Source organism: Hibiscus syriacus, unplaced genomic scaffold, assembly GCF_006381635.1.
Source record: "Hibiscus syriacus cultivar Baekdansim isolate YM2019G1 unplaced genomic scaffold, ASM638163v2 tig00011718_pilon, whole genome shotgun sequence".
NCBI lineage: Eukaryota > Viridiplantae > Streptophyta > Magnoliopsida > Malvales > Malvaceae > Hibiscus > Hibiscus syriacus.
Genome location: NW_024062254.1, coordinates 848,057 through 870,228, shown reverse-complemented (window position 1 = coordinate 870,228; position 22,172 = coordinate 848,057). Strand labels below are relative to the sequence as shown.

The window sequence follows — 22,172 nt, the reverse complement described above, 5'->3', positions numbered from 1 at the left end:
ATAATTTTAAATATTTTCTTTTTTGGGTAAATAACGAAAATGGTCCCATTATTATAGAATATTATTTTATTAAATCTCTCGATTATTAAAAATTATAAAATGATTCTCTGACTATGGAATGTTGTTTTTTCGAATCCTTCAACTATTAAAAGTTATAAAAATATCACTCAATTATTTACAATATTTAAAATATTCGACTCGTAATTTAAAAATGTAAGTATTGATGAAATAATGTATATAGGGGACCTTGATTGAGACTAGGGGTGTTCAAAAAATCCGGAACGGTTAACAGTAACTGTTAATCGGTATAACAGTTACATTTAATATGTTAATTAACCGAACCATTAATATTAAAAATGTTTCGATTAACCGAACCACTAAAAATGATGATTAACGGTTAAGGTTACGGTTATAAGTTTTGATAAACGGTTAACCAACGATTAACCGATAAGAAATTAAATTTATAATTATATATTTCTAATTTATTAGATTTTTACACAAATAACTTAATATAGTTTTCTATTATTTGTAATATATATATATATATAATAAAAATTTGTAGACAAATAATTTAATATATATATTTATCATTTTTAATTTTTATTTCTTTGAAAATATAGAAATATTCTTACACTAATATAATTATGTGTTTATTGTTAGGTACTAAGATATTTGGAGATATACATAATTACACCGATATAAGTATGCGTTAAGTGCTACATTTTTTATTAACTTACATCGGCGTAAGTATGTATTAAGTTATATATTTTTTGTAGTACAAATAATTGTAATAGGAGGTTAACCTGTAACTGAACCGTTAATAATGATTAACAATTAGCGGTTAACTATTTCTGAATGATTATGTACAGTTAAAAAAATCTCATAAACATTATAATAATTAACCGACCGTTTAGGCTAAATCGTCCATTAACTGCCCTAATTGAGACATTAGCGGGAAAGAGTTCGTTGGATTAAAATAATTATTATTCAATATATTAAAGCTTTTATAAACATCTTAATTTATTATTATGTGTCTATATATAATGATAGATTAAAATTATTTGTGAAAAAATTACAATCATGTATTAAATAATTGTTCTTAATAAGAACATATTTTTAAAATTTATAATTATATTAATAATTATTTTATGGACTTTAATATTTTTCCAATAATATATTTTTTTGACATAAAAAACATTAATTAAATGAATTAATGGGAACACTCCACCAATATTTTGATATATATCATCAATTTTGGGTTTGCTTTGGATTTTCATATTTTATTTTATTTTATTTAAATTTTGATATATTAAATATTTATAAATTTAATAATATCTGATTTTTTTTGAATTTTGAATAAAATTAATTAGGTCTTTGATTTTTTTATCTAATTAAATTCTTAAACTAAGAAATTAAATAAAATATATTTTTATTCAAAAATTAAATCAATTATATTATTTAATCAATTTTAAACCGTTAAATCTTATATACCAAAAAATCTAAAATATAGGAAAAGTTAAAAATTTGAAGGGATACAAATGTCGTCACCCACTCATCGGTCATCCTACTAACTAGGAATGGGCATGGCATCGGAACCCATGGTTCTGACCTGACCTGATCAGGTCATATTTTAAAAATAAAAGTTTCAATTTGGATTGGATTCAAGTTTAGGGTGAAAAATATATGAATCGATCCAAAAAATTATAATTTTACCTTATTTATTTAGGGATAGTTACAATAATACCCCTTTATATATATTTTTCAATTAAATCTCTATTTTTATTATTTAATAAAAATAATATTTTTAAATAAATATATTATTTCAAGTCGGGTTTTGACTTTATCTCAAAAAGGTGGGTCGAATTCGGCTTTGGTGAAAGGTGTATATTTTTGAATCATGTTCCGATCGAGTGGACTGAAAATCTGATCCGACACATTCCCATCCCTACTACTAACACATGTTTTATTTATATTGGTTATCCAAAATTAAGTGGCATGCTATGTATATTTTTCAAATGGAGAAAGAATCCTTGAGAGTGAATCAATGAGGGGCTTTGCTTTGTTGATAAGTATACCAAGACTACTTTGACAAGTTTAAGACAACGAAGGCTGGCAGTGGTTGAATGAGATGAATTATGAAACTTTCTTTGGAAACCCTCTTTTCTCTCTCTAAATTTCATTCTCGTTTATTTTTTTTAATTTCAAATCTGTTTAACAATTTATTATTATTATTATCATTATCTTAAATAATATTAAATATCCATTTTATGACATAGATATACACCTCGTCATCATTATTATTAATATTTCGCATTTTAATATAAAATAATGCGTCTATCCGTGCTTATATTTAAGTGGATCAAAGTGCAGATTCATTGTGCCAAAAGCATGCTTAAATATCATGAATGTGTTTCAAAACACTTTAATCATCATAAATTCGGATCATGTATGTTTTTATGATTTCATTTTTATATAGTTTTAACATTCACGTCAGACCCGCCCTAAAAGATGTGAAGGTCTTGTACTATTTTTAAAAATAATCCTCTTAAAATATTTTATAATAAGATAAAATTGTAAAATATCAAAATTCATCGTATTATTCTTATGTCTTATAAAATTAAAAATAAATCAAACATATGAAATTAAAATAATGTCACAAAAACTTTATAATTGTAACATTTTATTTAAAAGTATCATCCTCGAACGCTCTTAAAAATAAAATTATTATATTTTTTTGAAATATGTGCCTCTAGATTTTGGGGCCTATGACGTATTGCATGCCACACTTGCCCACGGATAATCCTGATTCTCATGTCATTTAACATGTCATCAGGTTCATTCTTCATATTATGTATTTATCTTGATATCAATCATATCATTCATGCTATCATGTTCATACTTATAATCACTTACTCACATCCCCATCATCATATCACATACTCATATCAATCATATATTGTTTGTCTCAATCATATATTATACTTCTAGCTTTGTCAGGCAGCTTCATCTTCATCAACCCTGCATTGTGTGACGAAGCAACTCAAGCGTCGATCGATAAAATATGTAGGCAGATGGAGGAATATGCGTTTTGTAACAACACCTTCAATCGAAACTTGCAAAGTCCGACCACGGATATCACGGCTCTAACGTAGATAACCGTCGAGCAGACGCTTAAGGTCGCGACCAACACGCATGTTCTCATCGTGGGACTCCTCAAGAGAGCGACCGATCCGGTGGAGAAGAAAGCGCTCACGACGTGATGAATGGTTTCCAGCAAGCGACGTTGGCATTCTTCGAGAACGATTACGACGGCATGTTGCAGGCCAAACGAGGAGCACCTAGAGCACAGGCTAGTTGCTCCATCCAATCCTCCTAATCCCGTTGCGGAACAAAATAGGCATGCAAGGATCTTGATTGCGATGGCCATTGTTGCTGGAACTGAACTTACCTCTCGAAAGCTTTAATCGAGTTCGATTCGAGCCTCGAACACATTAGTCACATATGGATGTAATAATATCGTAACACCATAAAAATATGAATGTATTGATCTTAGACTTACTCGTAATCTTTAATAAATCTTTATTAGTACACGTAACAACATCCGGAAATTCATTTATGGATCATGTGAAAGTCAATGCATATTGTCTCGTATGTTTCCGGTTCATCTTTCAATAGTGGTGACAAGGACGACGATCAAAGCCGAGCTGAGGTTTCCGTAAGAAGCAAGCATTTCGACGAGGAAGCTGGTTTCAGCAACCTCAATCGAGCGAGTATGGCTGGAAGCTCCAAAACGGGGAACGATCTAAAGACTAGCTTCGGCGGAAGGGAAATCATCGACAACAAGGGCATCGGAAAAGACGTCCAGGGCGAGAAATCATGATGTAGTTGCACCATAAAAAGGATTGAATTCCAGTGCTTTAATATAGGCCTTTTCTGTGATATATGTGAAGGAAGTCGAGAACCGAATCTTCGGTTTTATCATCGTACAAGGTGCAATACTTCTGCTCATGCCAAATGCGTTCTCGGAGAATATCCATTTGTCAAACTCGGGATTATCTTTGAAAGAGAAGAATATGAGCACCCTCTCACCATGTATAAGGTACGAATTTGTGAACATTGGATCGTGTTTTGATTATTCAAACTATAATTTTCTTGTTTCTGGGTGTATATTTAGATCATTAGGTGATCCTAAATCCGGCCTAGACGTTACGGTGAAATCTAGAAGGTTACATTGATTACTAAAATGATCCAAAAATTTATTCAAAAATTTTAACATATATAAAATCATATTTTCAAATAATTTATACAATTATTATCAATTTATCAAAAAATAATAATTAAAAAAGTAATTTAAATCTAAAACTCTGGTCCTTGAGTTATCGATATGATCTTAACATCCCGATATATTTGAAAGGGAGAAATAAAGGGGTGGACTATACAGCTCAGTGTGGTCAAAATATGCGAATAAACAAAGTATTTAGAAAATCAAACAAGTATAATCACAATTAGAATCAATAATATTTCAAGGTACGAATGATATGCAAATGTCAATGCACCCGATCACCTTACACCGTCTGAAGAGTAGGTTCTCAGAACCACTCTCTACTACACACCATCAGAATTAGAGTCCGCCTCGAGGGGGAGCCACTGATAATCCAAAGTAAAATTCATCCCGAAGGGTGAATTCGCTGATATTTCAAAGTGAAATTCTTCCCAAAAGGTGAATCCACTGATAATCCAAAGTGAAATTCATCCCGAAGGGTGAATCTACTGATATTTCGAAGTGAAATTTATCTCGAATGGTGAATCCACGAATATTCCGAAGTGAAATTTATCCCGAAGGGTAAACTCAGTCCACCTCAGCTTCTGCTACTACTGTTTCTAATTTCACCAAGGAACAAATTGCAAATCTTCAGAGGATGTTTAGTCAATTAGCAAGGCCTCGAGTGAGTAATCTAGCCATGGTTGAACCAGAAGGTAAAACTGTTTCTACAACCCTTCTTTCTCAACAGTCAACCCCCACTTGGGTCCTTGACTCTGGGGTTTCAGATCACATGACGGGCAACAGAACATTGTTTAAAAAAAATTTGGCAACATTTGGGAGGACTATTAAACTGCAGATGGTTCCTTTTTCCAGATTCATGGACATGGTCTCTCTCAATAAGAATATGCTTCTTGATAATGTCCTTTTTGTACCTAATCTTACTTGCAATCTCATATTTATCAGTAAACTTTCGAAGGATTTAAATTGTTGATGAGAATAAAAGAGTTTTGTCAAAATTTGATCGATTTATCATTTTTAATTTGAATGAAGAGTTGTGACCAGTTTGTTTTGCTCGAGCTATAAATACCTTAATCATAAAAGGACTAAGGCTAGACTATGACGGTGAAACACTGAAACTATGATAAGATATATGAAGATGTATCCGGAGATACAACACGTATAATCGACACCTTTAACAACTATTCTCACCGCCGTTTGAGGCATTTTCCGTCACCAGAAAATTTAAAATATAGTAGTCACAAGCGTGCGAATGCGACGCACGTACAATTCCTATGACGAACGCCATGACGTCCCTTCCTTTGTCTCCTTCTTCCAATAAAATGTCCACCCACTCCTCCCCTTCTTCAACATTACATCTTTCAAATCTTCAAAAGAAAAAAAATTAAGAAGAAAATATGTTAAGCTCTCAGTGCTTTGAGAACCCACCGAGCAAAAGCACCGCGGCAGCAAACGGAGGAGGATCGGTTCAGGAAATCGGTGGCCTCACTGCTTATATCAACGGCCCTCCCGATTCGAAACTCGCCATCCTCTTCATCAACGATGCTTTCGGTAATCATATGATCGATTTACTCTGTTTATTGATTTATACGTAGTTATATTTCCAGCTAATAGTTTGGTTTCCAGTGAACATTCTTCTTCTTTGCTTGCTTTTTTGGAAAATCATAGCTAGGGTTTTGAATTGATTTGTTGGTGGTTGTATTGATGTCTCTTGCAGGATTTGAATCCCCAAATTTGAGGTATGTTTTGATAGCTAGATCGATTATTACCGGTACTGTTTCTTGTTAGGTTTAATTCACAAGTTGATCGCTTAACTCTATCTATTTATTCATTTTCGTATTCAAGCTTTTTGTCCCATTATAGTCCCTAAATTTGTAACTTAGACCATGCTTCTAATATGATCATCGATCTGATTATTTTATTCTCATTTTAACTACACCTGTGACCCCTTAATTATGGAAGGATTCTAATCTAATAATGAGGGTTTCAAATCGCGGTCGTATTTTCGGTCATTTCGAGTTTACCATGATTGTGGCCGTCGCGGGCGTTATTTGGTGTTATTGCGGGTGTAGCGGGTAATTCGGATGTCGACGAAATCACTATTTCATGGACGCTATCACGTTTTCGGACCGTGATTTGAAACCCTGTTAATAACTATTTTTTTTTTCATTTTGTCAACTAGATCATTAACTATTTAGATGACGTCAACTAAACCACCGATCGATAGTTTATAAAATTAGTATAATTATATATTGTCTTTTTTACTTGCATACTCAACTAATTTGACTCTTCTGTCAAATGTTAACGACATGTGACTTGATTGAAATGGTCTAATTTATAAAATCGAAATATTGATGATTAGACTATGATCCCTCATAATTAAATGGTCATGAGTATTAATTTTCCCAACTATTATTTACGTTCTGTTCCCCCACAAAATTTACTAGCATCAGATAAAAAAAGGCACGAAAGTGACACATTACTATTTAATTTTTATAAAAAAAATTATAGGGTAAAGTATATAAATGGTTCCTCGACTATAAGATATGGTTTTATTGAGTTCCTCAACTATTAAAAGTTACAAAATGATTTCTCGATTATAAGATATTGTTTTGTTGAGTCTTTTAACTATTAAAAGTTACAAAATGGTCACCCGACTATTAATTATTTTTCAAATTCGTCATTTTCTGTTAAAAATTTAACAATATATGAGATGGATGTTAGTCTGTTGTCTTAGATATGATATTCATTTGAGATTATAAGATTAAATTTTATCATATGTCAAATAACAGATTAACATTAAACTCATACTATTGTCAATTTTTTAGCGGAAAAGGATGAATTTGGAACATAATGAATAGTAGAGTGATCATTTTGTAACTTTTAATAATCAGTGGACTCAACAAAATAACTTCCTATAGTCGGAGGATCATTTTGTAACTTTTGATACTCGAGGGACTAAAAAAAACCCTGTAGTCGAGGCATTTGTACACTTTACCCAAATTTATAAGAATTTAAGAACAGAAATACCTTCACTATATTACTATCCAATTTATAATTTATTTGTTTCATTATATTTTCTTTTACTGAATTAATATTATTTGATTTTTTATAATTTATATTGTATTTTCACTTGCAGGAAACTGGTAGACAAGGTTGCAGCAGCAGGGTACTTTGTGGTGGTTCCTGATTTCTTCTATGGCGATCCTTATGACCCCAATAATCCCGACTTTAACATACAAGCATGGCTCAACAAGCATGAGACGGTCAGTTAATTTCTTCTGCTGGTAAAATTTTTGTTGTTTGAATCTGGTATATCGATAGGGGGATCGAATAATCTAAGTCGAATATAGTATAGGGACGAGAATCATAATTCGACCTTAAATTCGATGTTTCGATCGGAATCCCTACCTCTTGTAGGTGAAAGGACTTGAAAATGCAAAGGCAGTGATTGCTGCCCTTAAAAGCAAAGGCGTATCTGCAGTAGGTGCTACAGGTTATTGCTGGGGAGGTAGATTAATTCTGTAACTATATGTTCTTAAGTAGACCAAAAGGCAAAAAACCGAACCCGAACCCGAAAATTTATGTACTTGCATTCACATATCAGGGATGGTAGCCGTAAAATTAGCCGGTACCGATGAGATCAAGGCCGCGGTGGCGTCGCATCCCGGCCCTATAACGGAAGATGAAATCAACAGTAAGTTTCCAAATTTCGAGTTCTATTAATATATGTCTTGGTGGAATAATAGCATGTGTGGCTCATTACTTCAGAGATTAAAGTTCCAACTGCTATATTGGGAGCTGAGTTTGACAGTATATTTCCAGCTGAGAAATTGAAACAGTTCGAACAGATGCTGTCGACAAAGTCCGAGGTACGAGGTTCCGTAAATGAACTGATTTCGAATGAATTACGAGCCTCTGTTCGTATCCGTTTGTTTATTAACATGGCATGTGTTTGGCAGTTGGATAGTATGGTGAAAATTTTCCCTGGTGTTGGACATGGATGGACAATGAGGTACAATGATGAGGATGAATCAGCTGTAAAGAGTGCCCAAGAGGCTCATGATGATATGTTTAATTGGCTTAGTAAGTATGTCAAGTAAAATAATAATAATAAATGGTGCATTGCATAATTAAGAAAACTATTTATATTAAAATTTAAATATATCCGATCGTCGTATTGTTCGTACTTGTGATCTAGGGTGTGTTTGAATGGATGAATATTATATTATCAGTTGAATTTTTAGATTTTTTAAACCATTTATTTTTATGTCAATGATTATAGAGTGTTGCTTTGTTAAATTTTTCGACTATTAAAAGTTATATCCGTAGGGTGTTGTTTTATTGAGTTTATCGACTATTAAAAGTTTCAAAATAGTCACTCGATTATTCATATGTTTCAAACTTATCATTTTTCGTTAAAATTTGATTGTGTCTGAATTGTTTGAGATTCTGGGATTAAATTTTATTATATTCCAGTTAGCAAGTTAACTTTTATCTCGTCGTCATTTTTCTAACGAAAAATGATGAGTTTGTAATATATATATAATCAGGTGACAATTTTATAAATTTTAATAGTTAGAAGTTCAACAAAGCAATATTAAAATAGTCGGTGTTTGAATGGATGAATATTATATTATCAGTTGAATTTTTAGATTTTTTAAACCATTTATTTTTATGTCAATGAATATAGAGTATTTCTTAAGTTTTTCCACTATTAAAAGTTATATATATAAGGTGTTGCTTTATTGAGTTTTTCGGCTATTAAAAGTTTCAAAATAGTCACTCGATTATTCATATGTTTCAAACTCATCATTTTTCGTTAAAATTTGATTGTGTCTGAATTGTTTGAGTTTCTAGGATTAAATTTTATTATATTCCAATTAGCAAGTTAACTTTTATCTCGCCGTCATTTTTCCAACGAAAAATGATGAGTTTGTAATATATAAATAATTAGGAGATAATTTTATAAATTTTAATAGTTAGAAGTTCAACAAAGCAATATTAAAATAGTCAGTGATGTTAGGTTCACACTCTTTTCAGTTTTAATTTCATCATTTATTCGTAACACATTTTTATGCTAAAATAAATTTAGAAAAATTTAGAAAACAAAATAAATTATTAATAAAAAAATATAAAAATGTTTAAATTATATTAAAATTTAAAATTTTCAGGGACGATATATCTCGTCGACTCCATTCAATCCATTCTTATATTGAACAAATTTAAAATTATGTACACACATTTGAAAATTTGTGTACATCACAACTTAGTGGTGAATAAAACTTAAAACTCGAAAAATTAAATATGTTGACTCAACACGATGCTAAAAAAAATAGATTTGACTCAAAAATTTCGAATAAAATGAGTTATAAAATATAAGTCAAATAACTCGACTTTTTAGTAATTAGTGGATTAATTTTTATAATTGAGTAGAGTCTCAACGTTTAAACGTTGTCTAACGAAGCAAGTGAAAGTTTTTGTTATTGTTCGGAGAGGAAGAGAAGAATGTCAGGCAGTCAGTGCTGTTCGAACCCACCGGCGTTGGACCCTGCAAGTGGCGGCGGTCACGTCGAGAAACTTGCCGGCTTCAACGCTTAAGTCTCTGGATCGCTTCAATCCAAGCTTGCTGTTCTTCTTGCCTCTGATGTTTTCGGTACTTAATTATCCATTCTTCGCTTCTCTCCTTTTGTCTGATCATTTTGCTTCTGTCTTTAATGTGAAATTTGCGTCATTTAGTATATAGTTTTAATCGGGACGAACAAAAGATTTTATGTTACGATAAACTTAAAAATATAAATTTATAAAATTTTAAGAACGAAAACAATTTTTTCCATAGATTCGCTAACTTCGCTGTTTCTTCTCATGGATTTGCAGGATATGAGGCTCCAAGCTTGAGGTGAGGCTAATTTTTCTATAATGGCCTCCATTTTTGCTGATATTTTGTTTCTATTATTCTCTCTTCTATGACTCTGAAAAATAAGAGCGAATAAAACTCGATTTGATTCGATTCGAAAAAAATTTAAATAAAATTTAAATGATAAAATACGACTCAATTTGACTAACTCGAATACCCGTTTCTAATTCATCCTCTGCTTGATTCTTTCATCATTTTAAGTTCACTTTTATTAAATTTGAATCACGCCCCCTTCTAATACGATAGAATATCTGTAACTTCACTTCCTATTTTTAACAATAAATTTACATTTCTTACAATTTAGTCCATTAACCCGAGTTGAACCGTACCAGCTTCTTGAGCCTGATTTAAGTTGGTTTTGATTGGTATGTAGACGCTTGCAGACAAGGTTGCAGCTGCTGGGTTCTATTTGGTGGTTACCTCCGTAATATTCGCTATACTCGTAATAGCGCCCGTTATGTACGCAATAGCACCCGCTATGACAGCAATCGTGGTAAACACTACGTGACCGAAATCGCGACCGCTACTGCGATTTGAATCCCTACCTTTAACTGCCAGGCTAAAGGATCATGCACCGGTTAGTGCCTCTTTTTTACAAGTATTCAATGCTAAAATGATACCTTCAAAGGGCGATCGATCTAGTGGCGGACCCAAAAATATTTTTTTAGGGTGGACACACACACACACACATATATATATATATATATATTAATAACAAAAAAATTCGTAGGGGGTGTCACAATAAAATTTCAAGATGGACACTTACTGTAAGATAAACAACTAACACAAAGAAGTTTGGATTGCAGGGTAGGCAAGTGCCCACCTTGGGTTCTACATACATCAGCCATTGGATCGCTCCCTCAGAAAATTTTAAATTATCATATATTTTAGATATTTTCCTTATATTTTCTATTGATTATTTATTTTAATCTTCTAAATTTTATAAATTTGTCCCCTAACATAAAATTTATGTTGGTCTGCTAATGCTCCTGTTTTGAAGTTTTAAGCTCCCATGCATGCATTTAATTGCTTGTTTAGTCTAAGGGTTTCGAGGATGCAAAGCTAATAATTGAAGCCTTGAAAAGTAAAGGGGTTTCATTGGGAAGTTATACAGTGCGGTAGCTTAATATACGACTAAAAAAAGACGCTATCGATTTTTTTATTTTAAATAATAAAATCGATAAAAAAAGATCGAAAATATTATTATTTCTACCGATTTTGTTATTATTAATTACCGAAATAGGTAATCACGGTAGAAAAATCCACCTAAAACATTAATGTTTTGACCGAATTTTTTCTACTGTATTTACCTATTTCGGTAATTAGAACCGGTAAAAAAATAATGTTTTCGGTCATTTTTTATCGGTTTTGTTATTTAAAATAATAATAAAACCGGTAGCGCCTTATTTTAGCCGTATATTAAGTTGCCGCACGTGAGCATTTCCCGGTTTCATCCATCAGAGCTCCTGGGTTCTGTTGGCGGTGAGTTTTCATTTTGGCTAATCTACACATTTAGTATCTAAACTATCAGTTTTGATACATTTTAGTATTTAAACTTTTAAGTTTTTCAAAATTATTCCTAACTTTTAGTTTTTGTTTCGTTTTAGTACAAACTTAACGAATTTAATACTTAAACTATCAGTTTTGATCCATTTTAGTACCTAAACTTAATGTTATGGTTACAGTTCTTAAATGTTATGGTTCGAGATCTAGTGATTGTAATAGGATGATTTTAAAGTTTATTGTCAAATGGTCGATAGTAATTAAAATATATACTATTTTATAATCACCTTAACTTGATAAAAAAACAAACTTGTAAACCAGACCACCAATCTTAATCATGAAAGATTTCAATCTGACCACCGATATGATCATTTTGTTCTATTTTAACTACAATCGTGATCATTTAATTATGGACAGAGTTTTTAATCTAATAATTGAATTTTTAATTTTGTCAATAAGACTATTTAACTTTTTTTTTAATTAATCAAGGAAATGTATAAGACAATATCTGTTCAAAGATAACTCTTGACTTTTTACCATTGAATGCTTACACCCCTGGCATCTATGGTTCTCAAATCTGGGTCCTCAAGGAATAACAACAATTCCTTTACCTCGGAGATCATTTGATTCATGCACCATTTAGCTATTTAAATGTCGTTAATCAAGTTACTTATTGTTAAATGTTAACATTTGATAGAAGAGCTATCGTGGCAGTAAAAAAATTTGGTATAATTACAGACTCAATTCCCATTGCTTACATATTCTATCAATTCGATTTTGATTTCACTTTAATTCAATAAATTTAATCCTCTAATAAGATCATGGTATATCCATTCAATAAATTTATTGAATTAAATTTAAATTAGGACCAATTTAATAGGTTGTATAAGTAATGAGGACCAAATATATAATTATACTGATTTTGTTAACTGTTATGCCAACTCATCTCTCAAATGTTAATTATAGGTGACTTGATTTAATTCATAATTTATTTGTTTTATTATATTCTTACTTGCAGGAAACTGGCAGACAAGGTTGCAACTGCTGGATACTTTGTGGTGGTTCCTGATTTCTTCTATGGTGATCCTGCTGACCGCAGCAATCCTCAGTTCAATAGAGAAGTATGGCTCAGCAAGCATAACACGGTCAGTTAATTTCTTCTTCAGCTGGTAAAATTTGTGTTGTTTGAATCTGATATTCGATGGGGGATCGAATAATCTAAGTCGAATATAGTATAGGGATGAGAATCATAATTCGACCTTAAATTCGACATTTCGATCCGACTCCCTTCCTCTTGTAGGTGAAAGAACTTGAAGATGCAAAGGCAGTGATTGCTGCCCTTAAAAACAAAGGCGTATCTGCAGTAGGTGCTACAGGTTATTGCTGGGGAGGTAGATTAATTCTGTAACTATATGTTCTTAAGTAGACCAAAAGGCAATAAACCGAACCCGAACCCGAACCCGGAAATTTATGTACTTGCATTCGCATATCAGGGATGGTAGCCGTAAAATTAGCCGGTACCGATGAGATCAAGGCCGCGGTGGCGTCGCATCCCGGCCCTATAACGGAAGATGAAATCAACCGTAAGTTTCCAAATTTCTAGTTCTATTAATATATGTCTCGGTGGACTAATAGTATGGGGTAGATTCATCTTCGCCGGCTTTTTCGCCCATATAAGGTTGTGGAAAAAATAATTTCTCCATATAAGGCATCCACCATATTAATTTTTGAACTATGACTTCTTATTAGTCTGAAGACGCCATATACTCTTGGGGTCTTTTCAATTTGCCTAAAAACGTCATACAGTTGTGTAATCTTCTTCATTTACCTGAAGACGTCATGCAGTGGTGAAGTCTTCATATTTAACTTGAAGACGCGTGGAGCACCTAACATCTTTAAGTTGATACTGTTCAATTCACCCTAGATGAGGAAATAATCCCCGAGATAAACTATATGAGAAATTAAAAATTCTAACTTACATTATAGCAACCATTTATCCCATCTCCACCGTTACAATATACTTTGTTTATGGATTTTAGTTTAGTTGGTAAATTTTGACCTTTTAAGAATAAGAAGGGAAATTTTCATTTTCCAAGATTTGTTGGGCAGGGAGATCACTCAGCCTTTATTCTTGAAAATTACAGGGTTATGTCCTTTCATTAAGAATTTTGGAAGGAAAATTGTCTATTCCCTTCTTCTTCTTCTTCTTTTTATGGTTGTCCTTTTAATTTAAAGGTTTTATTATAATTAATTTGGGTCGACTCGTGTCTTAATATTTTAATAAATTTATTGACTAAATCTTAATTTAATTGATATAATTATTATTATAACATCAAAATATAATTTAAAATATACTTAAGAACATAATATTCTAAACGCTAAAAAAAGTGTCTAAAAATATATCGCTTTTCACAAATATGTGTCTAAAGTATTTTTTTTGTCTCATCCAGGTGCCTAACGCTACCACTTTAGGTGTCTGGATTGGCAAAGGTGTTAATTTTCCCCGTAAAGTGACACGTGTCACAATCTAGTAGTTTTAAAAATTTTATTTAAAATTTAAAATTATATATATATATATATATGTATATATAAAAATTTTAAAATAACCCCAAAATTTTGAAAAGCTTCATTTCAACCCCTAAACCCATATTGGCATCTCCCTTTGACGTCGACGAAGCTCCACCCGACCTCACCTCTCTCCAACGACCAAAACCCATATGAAATCGTAATAGATCGACGTTGAATCAGCGTTATATACCACATAAACCCCTAGGATAAAAATCGTGATCTCACACAATTCCGATGACTAATCGACGGCAACTACGAGGGCATATGACTAGAAGGACGATAGGTATTAATCAGAACGAAGCCTTAGACCTTGAGGGCAAAAAAATGATAGATGATCAAATCAGTAAGCAACATATTAATGGAATAATCAAATTAAATTGATAGTAATAATTTAAAGATTTAAATAAATATTTCAAATATTATTCGAGACCTAATGGTAGAATGATTAAAACATGAATAATTAAAAAATTGAGCGATCAAATTATAGTTTTTTTTAAAGTTGAGTGACCAAAACAAGAATGTTGTTAAAGTTGATTGGTGAAAAGTAAGGATGAAGCGAGGTGGGGCAATTCTCCCTTGGAAATTTAAAATTATCATATCTTTTAGATTTTTTTTCTATGTATTTTCTATTGAAAATATATTTTCTACCCCTTAAATTTTATAAGTTTAAGTTCGTCCCTGAAATTTTAAAAATTCAAGTTCACCCCATAACATAAAATCATGCGTTTGTCCCTTGTCTATTTGAAAAGCTTAGTTCACCCTAATTTCCATTGCTTGCAAGTCTAGTTGGCTGATACTGGAACTTGCTCATCTCTCCCGACAGACTCAATCAATCCCAAAAATTTATCGAACCACCGGGGAAGAACGGGAGCAGGCGGTGAAGGAGTGCTCGGAAATGTTGGAAACCGACGAACGACACGGGCTGATCGAGGGCAAGAAGTTCTTCGTAGGAGACGAGATAAACATGGTTGACATTGCATTCTGCATGGTGGCTCACTGGCTTGGAGTTCTCGAACAAGTAGCAGGGATCAAAGTGTTTGAACCACACAAGTTCCCTAAATTGCACTTTTGGGCCCAAAATTTCAAATCAGTCCCTGTGATAAAAGAGAACTTGCCTGATGATGAAAGGATGTTTGCTTGGTTAAAGCACCGAAGAGAGATGATGTTGGCACCAAAATCGAACTAAGGTACTAGAAATATTGATTGCATTTTGCCCCATTGATGTATTGTGATGTTTGATTTGGTTATTGGTCTATGTTTGATGTCTTACTTAAAATTTGAGAGGGTTCGAATAAAAATATTTAAGGGTAAAGTGCATGTTTAGTACCTAAACTATCATTTTTGATATGTTTTAGTAACCAAACTTTTAATTTTTTTCCCAAAATTATATTTAACGTTTATTTTTTTTATTTTAGTATATTAAGTTAAGAACTTAGCGGTGCATTTTTATGGGGAAATTATGTTTTTCGTCCCTCAACTATCTTAAGATTACTGTAGTTTTGGAATTTTAAGATTTCATGTTCGAGTTTCGTTTTATCTATAATTTTGTCTGGATTTTTTTGAAATAATGTATGAATTAATTTTAAATCTACTTTTTTTTTTAATTTTTTAATTAATCTGGGATAAGTAAAAAAACAAGTAAAATATCGGTAATTATCAATTCTAAAAGATTTTGTGATGTCATTTTCTTCTTCTTTATAACGTGTTAATTTTATTTTTTTGATAGAAGTTTGAGATCTCATTAAAAATTCCCTTCGTATTCATCCACATACTAAGAAGTATGTTAACGAACATTGGAAGGAAGAAAAAAGTACCTCATATTTTATTAAATAAACACCATTACATATGAAAACACGAACTACCCTCAAACGGGGATAAACACCATTAAAAAACACAATCACCTAAAACTCTAGCCTTCTCGACCACAAAGATCAAGAGGCAATCACTATATACCTAAGATAAACCTCAATCAAAAGGAAAACAACCCAACAGTAACTGACATAACATACATAAAAACAACACCTGCAACCATTAAACCAAAAACATCCTCCTCTAAAGGGAACTCCAAAAAATACCAACATGATTCACAATCACCAACAAAGTCAGCTCGATAAGTTATCTTCACTGAGACAAAACCACCTTTCATTCCCTTCAATCAATGTCTCATTGCCTCTTGATTCCGAACTTTTTTCTTTGTCTTATATTTCTTCACTCCACGATTTGTTCTTAATTCCCCAGGGATAAGGGGCACTACTGGGGTATCTGCCTTTAAATGTATTGCATCACAAGTTGAACCATGAGAAGTAATGAGACCCATCATAAGAACATCTTCCGAGGCCCTAAGGCTAACTCCATCAGAACGGTCAACTGGTTTATTAGGTAGATTCTCCACGAAAAGATCATCCTCACCAAATTTGTTACTCGGATTCTCATCACTTTTGACACTCTTTATGGGTGATACATTCCCTAAATGGGGACATTCAATCACATCATCTTCGACGGGGCAATTACAACCTGAGGATGACACTGACGATCCTGACAGAGAATCCTCTGACGTAGTCTCGAGAGAACAAATCAGGTCTGGAGAGTCATCGACTTCCTCAGGGGTCCAAGAGTTTGGTTTGAAAGAATGCTCAACTTCATGCACCATGATTTTTAAAAAATTAGAACCGACCTTCAAGCTCAACGACTCATCAATTTTACTTGTAGTCTCTGTGAGGATTTGCAGTTTTGCACCATCAAAAGATGAGGGAAACTGAGAGCTTTCATCAATTGATAATAATTCGCCCCACCTAGCCGCAATGTTCTTGAAAGTACCCCAACTCCACGCTTGAAAAGGAATCCCTACGCAACTACACATACTCGATGTCACTATACAACTAGACTCTCCGCCCAAGCTTTAACTCTGGAAAACCACTCTGCAAGAGTCTCTGAATGTTCATTCTTCACCCTTCTCAACATAGCAGAGTCCTCGAAGATCATGAGAACTACATTCCCAGCAGCTCTCATTAACGAGAAACCATTGAGTCATTTATCTTGTATTTTGCTAGCAAGATTGTCGATTTTGGTTTAGTTCTTGCACCAACCCATTAGGCAGTTATCCAAAACTTGAAGTTTAGCTTCCTCAACAACACCGTCTACTGAATAGAGATTCTTTCTTGTAGCATCATCCTTCTCAGGATTTTGGTGAACAACCGGCGAAGACTTTCTCCAAAAAGAATGTCTTGGGTTGTACTTAGCAAAATAGACTCAAATTTTACAACCATCAATGCGAGCTCCATTCATCTTTGAGATCACTTTTATGGCTTCTCCACTTCTTGCAAAGTGAATGAACCCGAAACATACCCCTTTTGAATTTATTTTGTTTGGAATAAAGGCATCCAAAACTTGAACATAATGACAAAATATAAATCCAAACCTCTTTCAATGGATCTTCTCTGGTAAGTTATCAATGTATAACGTAAAACAACCAATTCTATGCCCCATATTGATTTTTGGATAGTCTTTCTTCCACCAGTAATTAAAATCGTGGCGATCCGGTTGTGGGATTTCCGCCTCAAAAATCTGCGCAATGGTCTCATCCACACTCCTTGCTTAAACCAACGAATCATCCATGTTCTTGTTAGTCACCAACACCATCCTCTCAAACTCTTCTTCCGCCACAGTCCTACTCTACTTCTTCTTTGCTTCCTTCGCTATCTGTAATGTCATTGCCTGCTGCCCATCTCTTTGCTTTTGTAGCTTCGCTTCAGTCGCCTTCGACTGTCACACCCTGAAGTTGGGGTAAATAATTTTTAGAGACCAAATTGTATGATTCTCAAAATTTTAAGGTAATTTTTGAAATTCCTGAAAGTTCAAAGATATAAGCATGATATTGTCCCTCTTTTAGTGATAATAATGAAAAAATATAATAAACAAGTGCTTAGTGGGATTGAAACGTTTTATGCAATAATAGAGCATGCCTTTGTTAACTAGTGGAGGGTACTATGCTATACTAAATTATTAAAATTATTTTATAACTATAGATGGAAGAAATCATATTCTGCATTGGGGGGGACGAAACCAGTACTCAAAAGCACCAACAATGGGTGCAACAAACCTTCACCAAGCTTTGTTTTCAGCCACCAGAAGGACAACTTTCGTTGACCATCAAAACACCGAGCCAACCCTTGTCTAGCATGCCCCATAGCCAAAGTGGTTCATTTAGTTTTAATTAGTCACTAAAGAGGACGGCGAGTGAAGATCGATCTTAGTGAGCAGTACAATAAAATCGTAAACAAGAAACCGATCGACTCATAACAACGTAAAATATTATAAATAGGAAGATAAACGCCGGAGACAGGACGGGAGTTTTGTTCTTGGCATTAAAGGCTTTGTCTTGGAGATTCCAATGGTGAGAAGCATTTAAGAGAAGCGAGGAACAACATTTCTCGGTCTTGGCACCATCAAATGGTTGCTAGCAGCGAACAAAAGCCTTTTGTTTAAAGAAAATTGAAGGGTTTTTGGTAGATCTACAACCATATATAAAGTTTCAAACTAAATGAAGGTTATATTCTTGATGAGGAAGATAAGGTGCTTCAGGAAGTGTATTTGTGTTCTGAACGACGATCGGAGTGGTGGCCAACACGATAATCACCGACGTTTGATTTCTACTGGACCGATGAAGCTTTCTTGATTTACTTCAGAGCATTATGTTAAGGATAAAAAAATGCATGAAAGAAGAAAAGAAAGTGAGAAAGATAGGAATGTTAGAGAGCACGTGAGTTTAGGTAATGGTGATAAAGGATGAATGGTAAATCGTAGCATAAGTCCTCCAAAGTTGGTGAGTACTTAACTTTGCCTCCTAGTTTCCATATAGTTATGAATATTGCTTAATGATTTTAATAAGATTATTTTGGTCACTAACTTTGGTAGCTAAGTATTAAATTGACCCCATAAATTCTAATTTTGTCAATTAGGTCCCTCGATTATTAATTTAAATTTTAATAAGCTATCTTTATGGCAAGGGAAATTATTTGGATACGAGTTAGTAATTTTGATGGCCTGGATCGTGAGGAAAATATTGAAAGTTGATTTCAAGATCGAGGACACTCGAATGGAAATTATATGGTCAATCAGTATGGCATAAAAATCGAGGTAATACTTTACTACCTCTTTATGCTTTATGGAACATGTTTATATTGATAAATGCATGAACAAGATAATGTCGGTCACTTTGGTGGGGTTGAATAATTTATGCACTCGATATGATGTGGTAGAAACTCCGTAACTAATTACGGATCGAATACTAATATAAGAGATTGAGGAATTGTGAGATTAAATTACAAGTTTGTGATTAGTGATATAGAAATCAGCCCTGTATCTGTAACTTATAATTTATTTCATCAAAGGTTAAATGTTAAAGGTACTTAGATGGGAAATTATGAGAATACTCCGGTAGGGTAAAATTATGAAAATACCCTTATGTTATAAAAAGACAAGATTTGAATATGGAACTTAGATAAGAGGATTTTACAGACATATTGATCTGATAAAAATATTGACGTGTATAATAAATGTTAGTTTTATTTGGAAATTATGGATAACCGATTTTAATCCTATGAGAGTTTGTGAAGGATACTAGAAGTTTGTTAAGAGAACCGTTTCAAGATCAGAGAGTGTTCAAGAAAGCAATTAATCATAGGATCTCTAAATTATATTATTTTCGTTAAGAGCTAATATCGAAATTATCTGGTTAAGAAATTACGGAAATGCCCTTAAGAGGTATAATAGTTTGAGTTGACTCTGAATGAGAAAATACTTAGGGGATTCGTACTTAACTCGATTAAGTACGGATTTAATTGTTAAGATCCTGACTTAGTGCAGGAAAATTCCTGATATTCCGTTTGTAAAATCTGAGAAGGCACTTGACCCGGAAATATCCGAGTTATGAGTAAATACCTGAAGAATAATTTGTCGGGGTTGTTCTGTTGTCAAAATTGTTCGAAACGACTGAAATAAATGATAAGATTGAATTTAATAGTAAGATCAGACGGAAGGAAATGATTAAAGTACACTGAATTTGTACAATGACTAAAATACCCCTGTAATAGAAATGACCCAAGAATACCACCAAGCTCAAGAATGATTGGATATCCTCGAGGTCTGAAATGAATGGAATAAAACTGAACACCAAAATTACCAAAATACCCTTATGGCCTATATTAAGTAAATGTCTTGGATTAATTAAGGAATCCAAATAAGCATAGGTGTTGGACTACCTTTAAAAGTTATGAAACAAAACTTAAGTGAGTATATCAACCCTAAAGCTATGTCAATACCTGAACTACATAGATATTACTGGAATTTGTATTCGTCTTTTCAAGTTTGGCTCGATAATAAATTTGGAAGTATTCAGCTCAACTCAACTCTAGATCATATTCAGTACTAAGAATTGGATATTTGTTCGACAAATCAACCACGAATACTGAACTGAACGAAAGTAAAATATGTATCCGAAATTCAGAAAATGTCTGATTTACTCTGGAAAACTCTTAAGTAACCGTGATAGACTTGACTGTTAAATGAAATAAGTAACCTCAATGACTGATGATTAAATAAGAGATTTGGATGAGTCTGGAAACGTTAACGAACATACATAATGAAATGTTTTTTTATGGGTCATGAGCTATAAATCAAGCACGTCAGCATTTCATGATACTGTGGAAGCGTGAAAATGAAATAAAGAGCATTGGAATATCTATGGATAAGAATGTTAGGTATAAAATAAATAAATACCCTGGAAGGATAAAGAATTGACCAGTCGATGAGCATTAGTTATGGGAATTATTCATATTGAGTAACTCGTTAATCTGATCAATCGACAAAGATTGTAAAATTTCTGAATCGTTGTTCTCCCTTATCAGCTCAAATTAGTTAGGTTATATCTGAAAATATAAGTAGCTCAGATGTAAAGGATTCTGAATACCCTTTTGATTATGTAGAGCTTTCAAAAAAAATGTATGAATAAGATATGATCTCGATAAGTCTCAATCTGAATAACTTATGATTCCATCAGTTATTGAACTCTTCCAATAGTGATTATAAATCCCAACATTCTATCGGTATATTGAAGATCCGTGTTTCTCTGCCTGATAAGATTATTATGTACTTATGAATAATATCTGTAAACTCTGGTGTGTTCCCTACCCACATGAATATTTTATCTGATTTTCGATTTGAATTCTGATCTGATACTTGACATGGATTCTGATTTGATATCTGACATGGATTCTGATCTGATACTTGACTTGGATTCTGATATGATACTTGACCTGAATTTTGATATGATACTTGACATAAATTATGTTTTGATTTTTGATATATCCGTTTACGGACAGAACATGTTTTATTTTGGGGTATTGTTGGAGGTTACTATATATGCAGGTTCCTCGGCTTTATGCTCGGGGCCTTACTTGGTGTGTTGGTGGGTGTATGGTTCTGGGGAACCTACACATTATGGTGTGTTGGTGGGTGTATGGTTCTGGGAAACCTATACATTATGGTGTGTTCGGTTGGAGGGATTACTATGGTTTTTGATAAATGTTTTATGGGAGGGTGTTGTTGGAGGAAGTTATCGTTACCGTTACTACAGGCTCCTCTGCTTTGTGCTCAGGGTCGTACTTGGTGTGTTGGTGGTGTATGGTTCTGGTGAACCTACACATTATGGTGTGTTTGGTTGGATGGATTAATATGGTTTTTGAATAAAAATATGTTTTAAATTGCCACTGTTTTAAAAGAAAAGATATGCATCTTTTCACAAGTTTTGCGGGAACACACTAGATAACCTATTCTGATCACCTGAACTCAGTCATCCGAAATATTTGTCTGAACTGAAAGCTCATTGTCTGTTACCATCTGAAA

The 22,172-nt window shown here is 33.1% G+C and overlaps 1 protein-coding gene and 1 pseudogene across 2 annotated transcripts; both read left to right on the top strand.

Moving 5' to 3' along the window:
• The first annotated feature begins 5,636 nt into the window (after nucleotides 1–5,636).
• On the top strand, nucleotides 5,637–8,393 carry LOC120204874 (endo-1,3;1,4-beta-D-glucanase-like). Of its 2 annotated transcripts, none has more exons than XM_039204888.1 (7): nucleotides 5,637–5,833; nucleotides 6,000–6,021; nucleotides 7,422–7,548; nucleotides 7,703–7,793; nucleotides 7,890–7,979; nucleotides 8,054–8,154; nucleotides 8,245–8,393. In XM_039204888.1, exons 1-7 carry the CDS (start codon nucleotides 5,680–5,682, stop codon nucleotides 8,383–8,385), a joined length of 726 nt encoding a protein of 241 aa, XP_039060819.1. In that variant the 5' UTR covers nucleotides 5,637–5,679; the 3' UTR covers nucleotides 8,386–8,393. The 2 variants fall into 2 exon arrangements, with proteins under 2 accessions (XP_039060819.1, XP_039060818.1); XM_039204887.1 differs by having other exon boundaries at nucleotides 8,054–8,157; nucleotides 8,248–8,393.
• Nucleotides 8,394–9,775: 1,382 nt separating this feature from the next.
• On the top strand, nucleotides 9,776–13,336 carry LOC120204875 (annotated as a pseudogene).
• The last annotated feature ends 8,836 nt before the right edge of the window (nucleotides 13,337–22,172 follow it).

Bases quoted from the DNA above. Each gene is read 5' to 3' on its own strand.
- LOC120204874 (XM_039204888.1), top strand. From the start codon at position 5,680: ATGTTAAGCTCTCAGTGCTTTGAGAACCCACCGAGCAAAAGCACCGCG. The intron at 5,834-5,999 runs GTAATCATATGA...TGTCTCTTGCAG, and splicing joins CTTCATCAACGATGCTTTCG to GATTTGAATCCCCAAATTTG. The intron at 8,155-8,244 runs GTACGAGGTTCC...TGTGTTTGGCAG, and splicing joins TGCTGTCGACAAAGTCCGAG to TTGGATAGTATGGTGAAAAT.